We start from the raw sequence: 18,480 nt of genomic DNA on the forward strand, positions 1-18,480 counted from the left end.
GGGATTTGAGGGGGTCCACAATGTTTTGACTTTCACTGCATTTATATATTTTTAACATTGGCCAAAGGGTTTTTGTTTTTGTCAAATACATATACAAATATAAATTTGTATACAAATATGAAGATTTTATGTTTATATAGGTTTTAGAGAATATAATGAGCACAGAATTTCTGAACAGGCCTAATTAAATCAATTTTGGCTTTCCCTAGTCAAAAGGGAAGTTTGCAAAAATGGTGGCCAACAGGATTTACAGAACATGCATAATCTGTTGTGTTTTATAGGGAGCTATACAAAGGTAATGAATTCAGAAGTTACTTGGTTCTTTTCCTAAAGCTGAATGAATGACTTTTTCAGTTGAAGAATAATTCCATACATATTTTGATCTAAGAAAGTCAGAAGTCCTTAATCTCCCAACAAGTGCTTCATAATTCCTAAAAAATATCACCTTTTAAATGCTGGATTTTTAGAACATTGATAAATGAGGTGACTAATAATTAATTCAAGTCAGGGAAATAATGTATTCATTGTTAAATGAAAGATGCTGAAGATGTTTCATATTTTGTTTATTATTTGCAGATTATTTGCTTACAATTACAGTATTGGGTGAGAAATGTAACCAATTATCTGCACTAGATATGTCAAATGGGCCTTTTCTGTTTTAGGTACAGAATTATGTCTGCTACTGGCTAGGAAAATATTATATGAGAAGTGGAAGAAATTAATGTTTCATTCTGTAACAAAATATCATCTTCTGGTATAAAAACATATGCTTCTTTTAAGAAATAGAAGAAATATGTTCAGCTCAATAAGTACTGCATATACTGTTTTATTAGCATTACTTACATTTTAATGTTAAATGATTGCCAATGTATAGTGCAATCCTTAAGGATTGTATTTGACGTGGTAGTGTTGTGCATTATATGTAATATTTATTTATATATCTTTAAATGTATATGTGCATATTAAATACCTAAGTGTTTTAAGATAAGAGACACTTTTAATGATAGCAGGTTAAGAAGAACACCTTTGTAGTAAATGTCTGATTTTGAAAGTGAACTCTTCAGATCCTCCACAAGCTAGTGTTGAGGTGAAACAATCCTGCTTTGCCTGGATAGTAGGTACAATGAGTGCTTGCTCTCATGGCGACAGGCTAAAAATCATTAGCATGTGCATTTTACTTTATATGCTTTCACAATAAATTCTGTGATTGTCCATGCCATTAAGATTCATATGGAAGTCAGAAACTTAACTATATGTGCTTGAAATGTTACCAAAAAACTGCTGCATTGCAATAACGGTTATGTATGCACATGATGCATTATGATGTTTTTGATGATGTAGGTTGTGTTTTTTGTGGTTATTCTGGTGAAAAAATAGTTACATTTGTTTTATGATTTCATTTAGTAAACTTGAAGTAGATGTCTTTTAAGGTGCAATTGTTGTTGAAATTGTGGTTGCCATCATTGCCCTTTGTGCAGCAATTTCTCTTTTTCTTGCAAGACACACTGCACTACGAGGTAGGGAATCATGCAAGTCAGCCTTTGTTTAGTAGGTTTTGTTTCATGTTTAAATTAAAATTCATAATGCACTTAGAAAAAAAAATCAATTGATACGAGAGAATTACCTTTGTTAGCTTTGAAGGGTTTAACATCTGTAAAACTAGATCTATAGAGGAAAAGGTGCATTTACTCTTTTCTGATCTGATGAAAGAATTTTAATTCTTTGAGCAGTCATTAATTTGTTTCATCAATCAGATTAAGTTTGAATAGTAACAGACATTAGAAAAATTGAGCCAAACCCTGTTTCATCTAAATGATTTGGTATAATAAATATTATTTAAAAATAATTTTGCTTTTTCAAAATCATTTGTAAACTTTTAGTACAAGTAATTTACTAGGTCACAATGAACTGGAACTGTACAAAGGAAAACAGGTTTTATTTTGTTCCATAGTTAATATACTGTCTTTCTTGCCTTTAATAAGTTTAATTTGTAATTTGCAGTATAATGCTATAGAACATTGCAGCTTGGAGCTGCAATATCCAGTCATACTCAAGTTGCCTGCTGTTACGACCCCAAGTGTCTAGGGGAAAAGGGGTGTAACATTTAGGATAATTCTTTTGGAAGCAGGGGGGGTTTTGGTGAGGGACTAGGAAGCGTGATAAGGGTAAGGAACTAGAGTGGTGCCAAAAGAAAGAAAATAAACAAAGATGGAGCTGGCTAGGACAGTGAGGGAAAGCTAATCTGACTACAAAAGAAACCCCGAAACACACGGTCTTCGGCGTCTTCAACACCCTAGCTAACCTGCACTGACTACCCAAAACCATACAAGACAAACGGCAGTCACCCGTACTAAACTAGTGTACTAATACAAAATCAACTAAGTGTGTAAGTGTACCCAACAACCTAAACTAACCTGATATACAAAAGTTCACACAAAAACACAAGTGAACCAGGAAGACAAATAAGGGAAAACAAGAGTAATAAATAGGAGCAGGGTACAAAAAGAACACAAAAGTTGAACATGTAACACTAGGGCAAGGTAATGACAAAACAAGGAAGAACACACAAACAAATGAAAGTACAAAGAAACTAAGGTAAACCCAACAAAACAACAAAGCCGAAGCTATACGAAAATACACACACACACAAAGCAAAACAAACCAACAAACGAAGCCAAAGCGATAACCAAAACCAAACGGGACCGAAGTCAAACGAAAGGCCTCTTCTTTCTGAAAGCCTCCATGTTATATAGTGAATAAGATGTGTTCTGATTGGCTGAGGCTAATTAATGATGACATCATACCGAAACAGTGGAGTGATGGTGGGCCAATGGGGAAGGGAGAACAATCAAGGGTCAGCAGTGTGGAACATACAAAAAAAACACACAGAGAACACACACTGGGACGTAACACCCCCACCCATAAAAACAAACATCTAATGTTTGGACAATGAAGAATCAAAACCAAATCAAACAAAAGGCTATACTCTACCCCCAGCCAGGTCATTTCCCAGTATAAAGCTTACCCCTTTAACGGGTAGCGAAGGACGTACCCCAACTCTAACAAATCCAGTAACTAAACCACATTGTAGATGTACACAGTGTAAAGGCACTTTCATAAAACCCATTTCGATGCCTTGAACTAATACACTTGAACCACAGAAAGACTTATCAGACAAGGGCAGTGCATCCACAACAATAAATGACATGGCTGCTCCAGTATCTCTTAATATTTGAATTGTTTTCTGGTCTTCTGGTTTTCCTGTTAGCGAAACGAATCCTTCCATAATAGATAGTTCATAACTAGGGTCAGGGAGACTGTTTTCACTAGACAAAGGAATAGCAGAACGGGAAACAGTCTTAACAAACCCAGTACTCTTAGGATGTTGCTGTTGCTGCTGCTTACGTTTTAGGGTCAAACAACCTGCAATTATATGACCTCTCTTGTGACAATAAAAACATTCACGCTCCTCTTTAGGACGTGAGGAACTAGTTTTTACTTGGAGAGACCGAGACTGGGAACTTGGAGTAAACAAAGTCTTCTCCACACGCGCAGATGTGAAAACGTTCTTATGAGTGAGCACGAACTCATCTGCCAAAACGGCAGCTTGCGATAAATTAGTTACTTTTTGCTCATTTAGATAGACAACAACATGTTGAGGCAGACAGTTTTTAAATTCCTCTAAGAGCATTAACTCACGCAATGAGTTAAAGTCACTCACTTTACTGGCTACAACCCATTTATCAAAGAGAGTGCCCTTCTCTCTAGCAAATTCAACAAATGTCTGGTCTGACACTTTACGATGATTTCGGAAGCGTTGTCTATAAGCCTCAGGAACTAATTCGTAAGCCCGTAAGATAGCAGCTTTCACAGTATTGTAATTCAAACTTTCTTCTAAAGAAAGCGTAGAACAAACTTCCTGAGCTTTGCCTACTAATCTACAATGCAAAAGCAGTGACCAAACCTCCTTAGGCCAATGGAGTGGTGTGGCAATTCGCTCGAATGCACCAAAGTATGAATCAACTTCTGTCTCCCTAAACAGAGGAACTAAAGCAATGTGCTTACTTACATCAAAGGTGGTAGAGAGTGGATCTTGCAAAGGAGACACACTAGAGACCTTGGAGTGGGTCGGCTGCACAGCAGGAGCATTCTTTCGTGCTTCTAGCTCAAGCTGTCGGAGCTTAACCTCTTTCTCCGCCTCGATCTCCATCTTACGAATTGCAAGGCGCAATTCAAATTCTGCCTGGCGTACTTGGGCTTTTTCCTGTGCCTCCATGTGCAAGCGGGCCAAATGAACTTTCAGGCGAGTATCGCTTTTTGACCCGGTGGAGACCGGAGAGAACGGTTCAAAGGGAGGCAAGGTGGCCTTGACAGCCTCCGCTAAGTCTTCAGCCACCCCCTGCACCTCGTCCTGTTCTTCCACCATCATAGCAGGTTTAGCACCAGCCCCAGGAGAACCGGCGTACTTGCTCGTTAATGCAATGACCTCTAACGCCACCAACCTATCCACCACAGCTCTCTTAACGTCCCTTTTAAGAGCTTGCGTCGAAACCTGAATTTGGAAGTGATCAGCAATTTGGAGCAATTCGTCCTTCCTACACTTATCCAGCTGCTCAAAGGAAGGTTCCTCCACAAACTTTTGCAAATCAAAAGTAGCCATAACTACAGTACCTTGCCAAAACACAATCCACAAATCAAAATCCTGTACCAACACCAAAATTCTGCAACACAAAAAAAATCCTTAGGATGGGAATTTAATATCCTGGACGAGCCCCCAATAATGTTACGACCCTAAGTGTCTAGGGGAAAAGGGGTTTAACATTTAGGATAATTCTTTTGGAAGCGGGGGGGTTTGGTGAGGGACTAGGAAGCGTGATAAGGGTAAGGGACTAGAGTGGTGCCAAAGGAAAGAAAATAAACAAAGATGGAGCTGGCTAGGACAGTGAGGGAAAGCTAATCTGACTACAAAAGAAACCCCGAAACACACGGTCTTCAACACCCTAGTTAACCTGCACTGACTACCCAAAACCATACAAGACAAACGGCACTCACCCGTACTAAACTAGTGTACTAATACAAAATCAACTAAGTGTGTAAGTGTACCCAACAACCTAAACTAACCTGATATACAAAAGTTCACACAAAAACCACAAGTGAACCAGGAAGACAAATAAGTAAAAACAAGAGTAATCAACAGGAGCAGGGTACAAAAAGACCACAAAAGTTGAGCATGTAACACTGGGGCAAGGTAATGACAAAACAAGGATAAACACACAAACAAATGAAAGTACAAAGAAACTAAGGTAAATCCAACAAAACAACAAAGCCGAAGCTATACGAAAATACACACACACACACACACAGCAAAACAAACCAACAAAAGAAGCCGAAGCAATAACCAAAACCGAATGGGACCGAAGTCAAACAAAAGGCCTCTTCTTTCTGAAAGCCTCCATGTTATATAGTGAATAAGATGTGTTCTGATTGGCTGAGGCTAATTAATGATGACATCATACGGAAACAGTGGAGTGATGGTGGGCCAATGGGGAAGGGAGAACAATCAAGGGTCAGCAGTGTGGAACATACAAAAAAACACACACAGAGAACACACACTGGGACGTAATACCTGCTATTATTGCAGTAGTAACAGCAGACTTGAGTCTTTTCTTCACACCTCTTAATTCACAAAACTGAACACATGGAGGAGTGTCTCAAATACACTTCTGGTTGAGACCTGAGAACAATATTTGCAGATTTTTGTTGTTCATTAAGTACTAAAATAAATATTTAAGCAGAAAGCAGATACAGATTCCTACTAAACAAAAATGTTATGCATCTTTTACACAACCAGCAAAAAATGAAAAAACTTTAGTTACAACAACAACTCCTGTGTTCTGCTGTATTCTTATACCTTTATCATTATGGTCCTCTGTTCAAAGATTTGATTAGCTATACAATGCAAAAAGCTGGAGACTATGATTATAAAGTGGTGTTAGAAATGTATAGAGACAAAAAACAGCAAAGAAGATTGGTTTGCACATGGACTAACATGCTTGGCTTTGCAAGAAAACAATTTTCGAACACATATTAATGTATGTTAGTCAAAACATTTTCATGAGAGTTTTGTACTCCTCTACCTGTAGCTAGAACATAAATTACCTCAGGGTCATATGATCAGGAACAATGGTCATAGAATGGTCAAATAGCAATCAGTATTTGAAATCTTCTCCCAGTCATGCTCATCTAAGCGACTGCCTACTAGCTGTTCATCTGACATTTCATTGCTCGCATCAATTTCCCGCTCTGTGTAGTTGTGTCTACAATAGTTTGTACTGGGATTACCTGGGTCTTTTCAGGTGAATATTGTTTGCAATTCTGGTAAAAGTGTAATAAAGAAAAATAACCCTTGTAAATGGACTCGGAGATAAGAAGCATGTTAGGTCAATAGTAATTCCTCACCATGACAGGTCTACCTGGCATGGATGTGCTCGAATGTATTGTACCTGGACACTGTTGTCACTGGATTATACAGTATGTGTATCTGTGTGAGAAAGACATACAAAAGGCCAGAGCAATGCATAAAAAGTATTTGATGCAGTAAGCTGATTTTTATTAAAATATGCAATGTGAATTCCGGCAGAAGAGTATTGGTTACTGGAATACATTCACAATAAATTTAATGAATGCCTTTGCCCTAATTAATGAGTACCAACACTTTGCTGTTAAAGCAATTAAAACTTCATCTGTATAACCTGACAGGCACCATTACTTGTGACAGCAGTTTTTTTTGCCTCTTTTCCTTATCCTATTTTCCTTTCAGGCTGTTCCAAAGGTCAAGCGGTTATCAGCCTGCAAGGCACCATCCAGAGGTTGCTGTAGAACATTAGATGAATAGCAATTAGCCTGGTTTTGTTGTTTTCTGACTCCTGAATGAGAAAGTGTAATTAAACTCATGTTTGTTATAGTAATTTATTTTGGAGTCTTTGTCTTTCTGTAAAATATAGGCTGTATAATTGTATTGGCATTAGTCTGATAACTTCTGAATTGAAAAGCTTGATGTTGATTTTCTTTTTCAGTAATTTTGAACGTCTCCTAAAATAAGCCATTTAATTCTTCATTGTTAAATACAATGTATTACAATTACAGCTATAACCTTTCATGCAACTTAGCTATTTGCAATATTTTTCAGCATTAACTATTTGACACCATTATTCATCAGTTTTAATGGTACAAGTTCAGTGGAAGGAATAATCGGTCTATTTGTGCTATATTTAATTGACTGGAGGCTTTGCTTGTAGCCTTGCCCTCAGCCTTGTAGTCTTATACCATCTAGTTGGATGAAAAAGCAGGTGACTGGGCTGGTTATTTGAGTCATTCATTTATTAAGAGTTCAGAATCTAATACTATATACACTGCAGTCCATAAGTATTTGGACAGTGATACAATATTTGCTGTGTTGGCTCTGTACGCCAGCACGTTGGATTTTAAATAAAACCATAACTATGAGGTTAAAGTGTGTCAGCTTTAATTCGAGGGTATTTATGTCTATATAAGGTAAACCATATAGGAATCGCACCCCATTTTATACATAGTCCCCCCCATTTCATGGGACCAAAAGTAATTGGACACATAAACATAATCTTAAGTAAAATTTGGCTTAATCTTAAGTAAAAATGGCAAAATCCTTTGCAATTGATGACTGCCTGAAGTCTGCGACCCATAGACATCACCAGACATTGGTGGGTATCTTGGGGAAAGGGCAAATGCCACATCTAGAATCAACTCTCGACCTTTTGTTAGCTGTCTTGTGCATGAACTAATGATGCAACAACATACAGCTGACCAAGAAACAACTGAGCAGCCATTTGTCCAATTACTTTTGGTCCCCTAAAATGGGAGTACTATGTGTAAAGAAGGCTGCAATTCCTATATGGTTCACCAAATGTAGATGTAAATACCCTCAAATTAAAGCTAACATTCTGCACTTTAACCTCATAGTCATTGTTTGATTTCAAATCCAATGTGCTGGTATACAGAGTCAAAACAACAAAAATTGTGGCACTGTTCAAATACTTATGAACTGCACTGTATGTCCTTACTAAATCATTTTCAATATATCCTGTATGATCCGTCTATAATACCTTGATGCACTCAATGATCATTAATGCTATCCAAAAAATATTCAAACTCTCTGAGCGCTTTGGAGTGCACTAATAGTCAAATATCAGTCCTGACACTAGCTTAAGTATAAGCACATTCTGAAATAATAAAATATCCTAGAAAGTGCAAAAGACCATTCATTAAACTTCAAACTTGCAAGGTACACAAGGTAATATTTATGGACTATGTACACTTGGAGATAGGTCCAGAGCCTAAAACACTGCATCCCATCTTTTCCACATGGTACCATTGACAAACCCTAATGTACACAGATACAAATCTTGATGTGGGAAAATAGACTGGTTTCAGAAAATAAATAATCCTCCACGGGGAAGTCTAATCTCTTAAACTAAATTAAAAAGAAATGGTACTAAAATTTAGAATTAGTCCTGTCAGTTTTCATAACCTCTTAAGTTTTGTTTTAAACAAGTAGTGAAGTTTTTATGCAGTGCAGGAACTCACTCACCTGTGTTTTTGGGACTTTACTCTACTGCAATATCCCTGTTTTGTGGTTCATCTTTTAAATTTGCTATTGGGCATAAGTTCAAGTTCAAGTTTGTCATTCCAGCCATATACAAGTATACAGAGGAGCGAGATATCATTCTCCAGGTCTATGGTAAGAATACAGTGACCTGGAGCACTGACAAGACAGTGCTATAGCCAATGTAGGCACAGACATTTCTGACAGGGTACAAGGTACGTAAAGTGCAATGTGCATAGTGCAATTTACTTTACAGGATTGTGCACAGAATACATCAGACAGTGTGCCTGACATTAGGCAAAAAAGAACTATGTTCCCAGATTTGTAGTAGGTGCAGTCGGTACCAGGAGCTTGTTGAGGACCCTAACAGCCTCTGGATAAAAGGTGTTGAATCTGGTTGAACTGGCACATATACTGTGATACCTTTTACCAGATGGTAGAAGGGCAAAGAGGTTGCAGGAGGGGTGGGAGGAATTATCCACAATACTGGAGGCTTTGTGTGTGCAGCGTTTGTGGTATATGTCCTGAATGGATGGAAGGGAGGCTCCAATGATGTTTCCTGCCGTATTGATAATTTGTTTCAGGGACTTACAATTCCCAAACCAAACAATGATGCAATTTGTCAAGATGCTCTCGATGGTACCTCTATAGAATGTGGATAGTATGGTGGGGGGAGAGGGGGAGGGAGGTTTGCCCTTCTCAGTTGCCGCAGGAAGTGGAGACATTGTTGTGCTTTTTTAGCTAGGGAGGTGGTGTTGATGGTCCAAGTGAGGTCATCTGTGATATGCACACCAAGAAACTTAATACTTCTAGCTGTCTGCACAGGGGAGCTGTTTATGTGCAGTAGGAGTGATAAGAGTTTGGTTGCTGCGATATGGAATTTCTGGTTCAGCAGTTATCAAGAATCCAGTGTCTCCACTCATGGTGGCAGTTTATCTGATTTTCCCAAGCTATGTAGATGCTGTCATTAGATCTAATCCCCCTCTGTCCATCAATAGGTCGATTCCATTAGGACAAATGTCTCTCCAAGGCGAGGGAGAAAAATAATCACCCTGCGCACCCATATAATGTACGATATTGGTACCAAAGAAGAGATGTAGCTGTGTAGCTCTACAGCACTATTTTAGCACCTCTAATAATCTAGCAATTTAGTTGCCTCTTTTCACACCCTGTTAGTTCCTCAAATATTTTTAAGATTCTTCGAATTCTAACAATAGAATATCACAGCTGGAGAACTTCGGCAGCTCAAGCGAGTCACTCATTTGCAAATATTGGACTTAAAAGAATTGTACCTGATTCCAATTCAGAAATGGTGAGCAAAATGTTCATTTACATTATAGCACATACAAGGATAAAAATGAAGGTTTTTCAATTACCTTTGTTTTTTTTTTGTTTTAATTGCCTCCTTTGGTCACACTTCTGAACTTCAGAAAACAAGAAGGAATAAGTGGTAGGTTTTAAAATGTTCAGAGCAAATCAAATTGTAAACCTTGCACCCATCATGTTTTGTTCCCAAGATCCGTCTTGCTTTTTTTCAAATAAACCCTCCATGAACACGTTTGTAATTTGGGATTGATGGATGAGTCTAAGATTTCCTTTTTTCTGGGTTTTAGAAATGAATTGATGTGAAATCTTATAGATGTTTGGTTGAAAATTATCCAGTAGGTTTTAATACAGAACATTTTCTGGAACGATAAAGCACCCGTCTTTTGATGAATGAGACTGGCTGAACAGCCTTCCTTTATTTATGACATTTTCTTATAGATGTGAGCCAGATTGACCTGACATTGGCTTCAAATCACTGGATAGCAGATGTTTGTGCTGTACCTGTACTGTGGGTGAAATTAAAGATTAATGTTCTACTTGTATTATTTTTTGCTAAATCTGAAAGAGTTCAAATATTTTTAGATAGTCATATATTAATTTAAAGTTCTGAAGTGTCTTTTACTCATGTACGATGTGTAACCTAGCAACACAATAGCAAAGCCAGAGTAACTGAGTAAAAGAAAACTGCCAGTGGGACTGCCATCAAATATTAGTCTCATAATGAAAGCTTAGGCAGTCATTAAGTTGTGAAATGTATCAAATATTTATATTTATTATATGTATCTCTGTTAATGTGTAAAATGTTATTTTCTTTATAATTCCTTAAAATTTAATTTTTCAGGGGCAACTATCCATACTTCAGGAGAAGATTGACCATTTGGAGAGATTGCTGGCAGAAAACAATGAAATTATCTCCAACATCAGGGACTCTATCCTCAGTCTGAGTGAAACTGTAAAGGATGGCAAGGTTAATCCTGATTCAATGAATGTGAGCAGAGCTGCTTTTCCAGAGCTACTTGCATCTCCCCCTCTGGTGATTCCTGTGGAAACAGAGGACTGTCAGTTTGCAGTCAGGCCGTATTCTAAGGCCTCTGATGATGTACAGGTAAGGCAATGTCTTGGAGTTGGTATCTTTTAAGTGTTACTGTGTATTTACGCATGTACTGTATGAGACATCAACCTTCAAAGTACAATCTCACCATCTCACCTCGGAATGTTTGCTAATTTACACATTTTTGGAAATGGAATCAGAGGTGTGAAGATGTGTAATGTAAAATTCCTTAGCAAGTGAATGAATACAACATAATTTTTTTTTCCCCAAGAGTAAGAGTAAGTTACTATGGACATTGGAAAAACAGTTTACACTGTATAAAGTCATATTTGTACTTTATATTAATTAGTATTGAAGACTGTAATATAAAATTGTGGGGGACATTATATTTTTTGTTCTTAATAAGTGCCAGTATTTTTCCCTCTTGTATCCCATTTTGATGACCATGTGTTATTGGTACAGAACTGAGTGATTTCTTTTAACTTTGACACTGGTGAATCCAGCTGGACTAAACTTGGAAGTTTTTAGATGGACTGAAAAAAAACTGTTGCATACTAAGACATTTTCCAGATTTTAATCCATGTAGTTATGAAATACTGTGTACTACATTGTGAAAAGTACAATAATTAAATGATATGGGATTTGAAAATAAGAGGAAACTGAGATAGCCATATTTATATTATTTATGTAAATAGCCATAAAAGTTAATCATTCAGAAGAGGGGTGTGAAGCTCAAAGTTTTAAGCCTTTAAAATGTAAAATGACATCAGGCTGGTGTGAAATATGACTGTTGGGAACAACAGCCTTGTGAAGTAATGCATTATTAGAAGTTACAACAGCACAGTGTTCTTTATGTTTGGGGAAGAAAACCAGACCATGCTATGTGCAAGCTGTGTCATACCAAGATAAAATATTTTGGGAATACAACAATCATTTGAAATCACATGTCACGTTTCCATCCGGACTTGGAAGAAAAACGGCTTGTTCTTGTTGCTGCCGAACAGAAAACCCTCAAGTAAGTGTCAGAGCTTCCACATAGTTCGGAAAGGGCGAAGCAAATATCTGCAGCAATATCTATCTATAGCAAGTTTTATCGCAAGTTTTGCGCCCCTATACCGTTGTTGAAAACCCGGGCTTTTGCTTAATGTTGCAAACATGGTAGTCAAGGTACTACATACTATCGCTGCGTCACTTTAGTGAAACAGCAAAACCAATGCTCTACAATGACACCAAAACTCAAGTTTTAGAATCATTAGGCAATAACCTATGATGTGTGGACAAAATCCTATATCAGTATTATGTGCACTACATCACCGATGAATGGCAGCTCGTGTCTCGCGTACTCCAGTCACACAGTAAGAAAAACAATCATCATGTATAGAAAAAAAATCTAGATGCATTGAGAATCGATTTATAATCGCATTGTGGCACCCTGAATTGAAATCGAAACCTGAGGTTCCTAGAGATTCCCAACCCCAATTGATCAGTGCACCATACTTGCTGTTATCTGAAAACATTGAATCAATATCTAAAATCTGTCTGCTTTTACTTTTTGTAAAAGGCTATCTGAAGCTCATATACAGTACCTTCTGAATTTATTTTACACCATTGATGAAATAGGAACATCAAATAAATATCAAATAACAGAAAGATTTACAGGATAGTTGAAATTTCTTGCTTAAATTAATCAGGCAATAAATGTAAGTAATCTTAATATCATTGCACTGAACAAAGTCATTTTTATCATAATTAATCCAGTGCATAGACTCTGGCTCCCCTGCAGATCTAAATCGGATGAAGCAGACAATGGATGGAGTACTTTCAGTACAGAAAAAAGTGTCACGTTTATTCCCACCCTGTAGTTTATATTTTGTTAAACCTTCTTTGAAATAGATAACACTGCCTTTCCATGTAGAAGGTGGAATGCTCTTAGTTCTTTAGACACTTAGGTTTTTGTTGGTGAACTAACATCCTGCCTTGGATCGCTAATGTTCAGTTAAACTGAGGTCTGGAGATAGAGATGGCTAGTTGAAAACATTTATTTTATGTAGAGTTAATCATTCCTTTGTCAATTTGTGTGAATGTTTTGGATCGTTGTCCTGTTGGAATGTCTGTTTTTGGCCAATCTTAAAATTTTTGGAGAAACAAATGCCCTAGTAAATGTTGGAGTTCATAATTTCCCCCATCTCGTCATGGGTGCCAAGATGCATAGATGAAAAACAACTCCAAAACACAATGTAAGCCTCCCAGTATTTCGTAAAGAGCAGAGTGTTTTCTAAACAACACCAAACATAAAGTTAATGAGCAAGTGCATAAAGCTCAATTAACTTTGCAGTTGACCTTGTTGGAATTAACATTCAAATGATATTTGGCAAGTTTGAGTCACCTTTGTTTCTGGTTCGGCCTCAGAAGAGGTTTCTTCCTTGCAGCCCAGCTGTGAATGCCACATTAATGCAGGTGACTTTGAATGCTAGATTTCATTGTATTGTCAGAATCATTTATTGTATTGTTAGAAACAGCATTTGGCTGTTGCCTCTCAGAAAATGTATTTCTCAACCCATGGTGGCGAGATACACTCGTGCCCTTTTCCTGGCAGGGTGCCCACTGTAGTCTTAATTTTATTAAAATGGGCACTACTTTATTAAAATGGGCACTACACTAGAAAGTGCTAAATTCAGCTTTTTGTATCTTTCATATCCATCTCCCAACTTGTGGAGGTCAAGGACCATTTGCTTACTGAATTTGCTGTGAAGAGCTCCGTGACCTTAACCATGATGATGCATACTATACTACCACTGAATGTTTTCTGTTGATTACCTCCTTTTGTACCCCAGGGAAACAGGAAAACATCAGAAGCCTCTATATAATTCTGGAAACTTACATAGAGCAGTATGTTGTATTTGTCCTGTTTATATTTATTTAAAGGAATGCTTAAAGGTTTCAGTGCATCCCTCTTTTTCTGGAATTCAGTTATCACAAATATGACTTTGATATGTACTTTATTATGATTACAGTATAACCTTAACAATTTTTAAGTGAGATGCATTATCCAATCTACAGTATAACACATTATGCAATATGGTTTTTGTTGCCATTTTATTGGGAATCTGAATAAATTTGGAGGGCAGTTTTTAATATAAAAGTTAAATATGTATTTAAATACCAGATAGTTACATATTTTGGAAAAATGCTCTTCATTGTATTATAATGCATTATTGATTTTTGTTTTTAATGCTTTATTTTTTATATTTTATCGTTCAACCAATTTACGAGGTCCTGTCAGTTAAAATGACACAACTTTATTTAACCCCTACCAACTCCAGTTTCATATTTTTAGATTATTATATTTTTATGAGAAATTTAATTTGCATTAGCCAAAATTATCAAAGGGCAGCATCATGGCCCACTGGTTAGCATTGCTGCTTTTCAGTGCTGTGGTCCTGGAATCAATTCTGCACCTTGGGTGCTATCTGCTTGGAATTTGTATGTTTGTGTGAGTTTCCTCAGGTGGCTCAGTACAAAGACATACTGGTAGGTTAATTGGCTTCTGGTCTGAGTGTTTTTGTTTGTGCCCTGTGATGGACTGAGATCCAGGGTATATCCTTCCTTGCACCCAAGTCCCTCATGACCCTGTATTGGGCAAAGTGATAGGAAAATGGGTTGGTAGAAAATTACCTGACCTTGGTTCCTTTTCCCCTTGTTCTGTTTCATCTAGAATATTTTTAAATAAATCAAGATTACTTTTAATGTTCAGTGGGCCATATTGGCCTGTAAGACAATTACCTCTTTTGCTAGGCTAAGGAGAGACTATCTTGCTATGGCAACAATCATGTGATAACATGGAAAATGCCAAATTACTCATTTGATTTGAAGGGTAATTGTAGTAATATTTTTTATATTTTTACTGATTCCAGGCCTCTTTCCTGTAATCCAATTGCTGTCACACGTTCATCATTATACCAGTAAATGTGAGGTAATCCTCAAAGACATTATTTGCTTATCTTTGATTTATGTAATGGGCTTTTTGCATCATTTTACATCCATTGTGATTCAATTTTATATTGTTAATGTGAAGCAAAGACTGAACAATACATGCTATAGTGCCAACAGCACAACTGAAGGTGTTAAGAAGAGATATCCTTGTATGAATTCTGGTATGTCTGCAGAGAGAACAAATGGTTAGAGATTTGTCTTTAATAATTTATTGCATTTATATAGTACTTTTCATCCCAAAGGATGCACTTTACATATAGAAGTGCTCCCACTCCTACTTAATTCATCACTAAAGTGCAGTGCCCACCTGGGTGAAGAATGGCAGCTATTATCTTCAGCAGCCTCCCTGTTTGGCAGATTCAATAGAGAACTGAATCACAGTAATGTGAGGGTTTTATTTTACTGTAACAATCAGAAATTTGTAACAGCAAATTGCGAGAGTATCTGACGACTTTTAGGAATCAATCAGACATAATAATTTACAGTGTCACACATGCTTTTCTAAATATACAATATATAGTTTATTGATATGATACCAAAAACATGCAAACACATTAATAGAATATATTTGGGAAACAATCTACTGTGATATAAAAAGCTATTCGTTCCTTCAGGGATTATAAGGGGAAGAGTTAATAACTTCAGAGTTAAAATACAAAGTTAAATGCCACAACATGCAATATGGTCTACCCCATATCAGTTTTATCAGTCTCCTATAATTACATCACATTCATATTATCAGATACAAATAAATATGTGTTTAATATAATGAACTAAAAATCAAACTTGTATGGAATAATATTTCAGAATTATAATCTGAATAACAAAGTTTTGAACTCAAAGATCTGCTGGCCAGACATCCTTGTTGGGTTCAAACTACTGCTGTGAAGACAGAGCTGGGCAGGATTAGTGCATGGTCCAACTTGGCAGCTGTTTGTTCTGTGCAGGGAGTTACTGGGCAGCTCTACTGGAAGTTAGTGTGGCTGAATTTATGTCTTTAAAGGCAGTCTGTCCACAGTTGTCTTCTTGTTTATGGCCTCAAGGTAGACAGCTGGGAAAATTTGCTGCGTCCCGATTATGGCTTGATGCTGAATATGCATGGATATTCAGGATGATGCGAAAACGAATCCAAATGTTTCATTGATCAGATGAAAAGAACAGTGGGTTCATGAACACAAGAATATCTTGAACAGAATTTTGCTTTTTACTGACTCACTCTCTGGGACAGGCATCCTAGAGAAAGGTTGGGACTACTGACTGGGACTACATGCGATTGGGGAAAGTCAGATTGCTAGTTCAGTTGGAGATGGAACCAGTGAGTTAAATGACAATAAATAAGTTGGGTGCAACCTTTTAGGGTGCGGTATCACAGCTGCTGATTGGTTGAGATGCTGTCAGGTATGTCTGGTACCCACCCTACAGATCCCTCCGTGGTGGATCTCGTTTTAGATTATGTACAGTGACCTTGGACCCGTGGTCGTCAGAAGAAACAAGACTACAGGCTCAATGGAGCCCATCTACGCTATTCATAATTAGATGGTTCACCACTGAATACAGCTTTACGATGCCTCTTATCAGAGGGGCCTCTCAAACACATTCCTCTGTAATTACGCATAGGCCCAGGCTGGGTTTAAGGACCCTACTCTTACTGTTAGTGCCATGGGATCTTTAATGACCTAGCAGTCAAGACCTTGATTTCAAGTGTAAACAGAAGAATAACACTTCCTGGGAATTCTAATGCAGAATGAAAGGTGCACAATATGAGAACAAAAATTAATCACAACATAATTCCTTGCAAATGAGTCTGAGTGCTGCTGTTTTGTTTCTAGCAGAGAAACTGACCCATGCAATACAGAGCACCTCTATTACGGTATTTAATAAATTGTTACATACCCTTTTGAACAATAAAGCAATCAAAGATCAAAGGGAATGAATCCTACCAATATTAAATTTTACTTGCCAATATTAATTTCACTTACTGTATATGAAAAATCAAGTAATCTTGAGACATCCTCATCTCTAAGGCCTATTAAAATATACATAGTAAAGTAAGACCGTTTAGGTTTTTAACATAGTTGCTGTTAGCACATGTGAAGAATACATCCTGTTAATTTTATATGAATGTCATTTGCATCTTCATGTTGCAGTCCTGTGTCAGAAGTGGAAAGATGGAGGGTCTGACTGAAAGTGAGAAGTGTTCAGTGGACGAATCCTTCATATGGAACATTTACAAGCATGAAAAACAATGTGCCTGAGCATCTTGGTGATTGAGGAACCATGCAGTGAGAATTTAATTTTAAGGCTCTCCCATTTTTCTTTCAGATGCTGGATGTCTACAGCCTGCTTCCCTTTGACAACCCTGATGGAGGAGTTTGGAAACAAGGCTTTGACATCTCTTACGATGAGCACGAGTGGGATAATGAGCCTCTGCAGGTGTTTGTTGTTCCCCATTCACATAATGACCCTGGTAAGAAGTGATCTTGAGGTTACAGCTTTAATTAATTTCTTTCCAGCAGTGCACCTTAAGCGAAGCCCAGGTTAAAGAGATTGTTTCCCCATTGTGTGAGGGTGTTATATACACATGCCAAGGTAATTATTCAAAAGGATGGAGGTTTTGTTACTCTACAAAATACAGCAAATTATACAGAAGTACAACAAATACAACAACTACAGAAAAGAAACATTTTTAAATCTTACTTTCAGGTATTTTATGTAGATTCATGGCTGGAAACATTTACTTTAAGGAGAACTGAAAATGAGTACTAGATTGGGAAATCTCAATACATGACATTTGTATTTTTATTCATCTATAGGTATGGTTAATTCTTAAGAAAAATTATAAGAGGTGCATACTTTTAATTTTTTATGTGACCAATTGCAATATTTTGTCAAAGTGGGAAAAAAGACTTAAAAGTTCAGAGATCTATTTTGTGCATTATAAGTGTAAGACTGAAAAACAGCCTTAGTGATGTGAGCTACACAAAGTAATAGATGTCATCAAACAGATTCATTTTGTGGGGCACTATAGAAACAATTCAACAATTGATACCACTGTAGATATTGTTGTAGAACGTGTACTGTCCTGGTAACTGGCTACACATTTGTGTCATATTATATTCTACATGGATTAGATGATTTTTATAGAAACACTCTTTCATTGTCTGTAGAAGCATTGCTCTTCATGACTGATTCTCTGTGTAAGAGACAGAAAGCAAGGCTTGCATTTTAACAGTGAAAAGTGAGCTTTTGTCATCATTAGAAAAACACTGTTCAGTCTGTTTGTATTGTCTACAAATAAATTAAAGTAATGAAGAGGAGCACTGGTTAACTTATTATTAGTACTGCACATGCGGCTGCTAAAATAACTGCAGAGGTTTAATACATTTCTGTAGCATGTGTTGAAGACAAGTTAACATTGCCCACACAAACAACAGAAAAGTACAATTAGAATAACTTAGTTCTTGGCCTT

At 37.0% G+C, this 18,480-nt stretch overlaps 1 protein-coding gene across 2 annotated transcripts in view; it reads left to right on the forward strand.

Annotated features, from left to right (window-relative positions):
* Positions 1-18,480, forward strand: part of man2a1 (mannosidase, alpha, class 2A, member 1) — a 242,408-nt gene that overhangs the window by 14,034 nt on the left and 209,894 nt on the right. For both annotated transcript variants that reach the window (XM_006627014.3, XM_015338057.2), the window contains exons 3-4: positions 10,809-11,072; positions 17,334-17,478. In XM_006627014.3, the coding sequence (XP_006627077.2) occupies positions 10,809-11,072; positions 17,334-17,478 (409 nt within the window). The remainder of the gene's footprint in view (positions 1-10,808; positions 11,073-17,333; positions 17,479-18,480) is intronic.

The sequence above is a fragment of the Lepisosteus oculatus genome, chromosome 3, assembly GCF_040954835.1.
Source record: "Lepisosteus oculatus isolate fLepOcu1 chromosome 3, fLepOcu1.hap2, whole genome shotgun sequence".
Taxonomy (NCBI): Eukaryota; Metazoa; Chordata; class Actinopteri; order Semionotiformes; family Lepisosteidae; genus Lepisosteus; species Lepisosteus oculatus.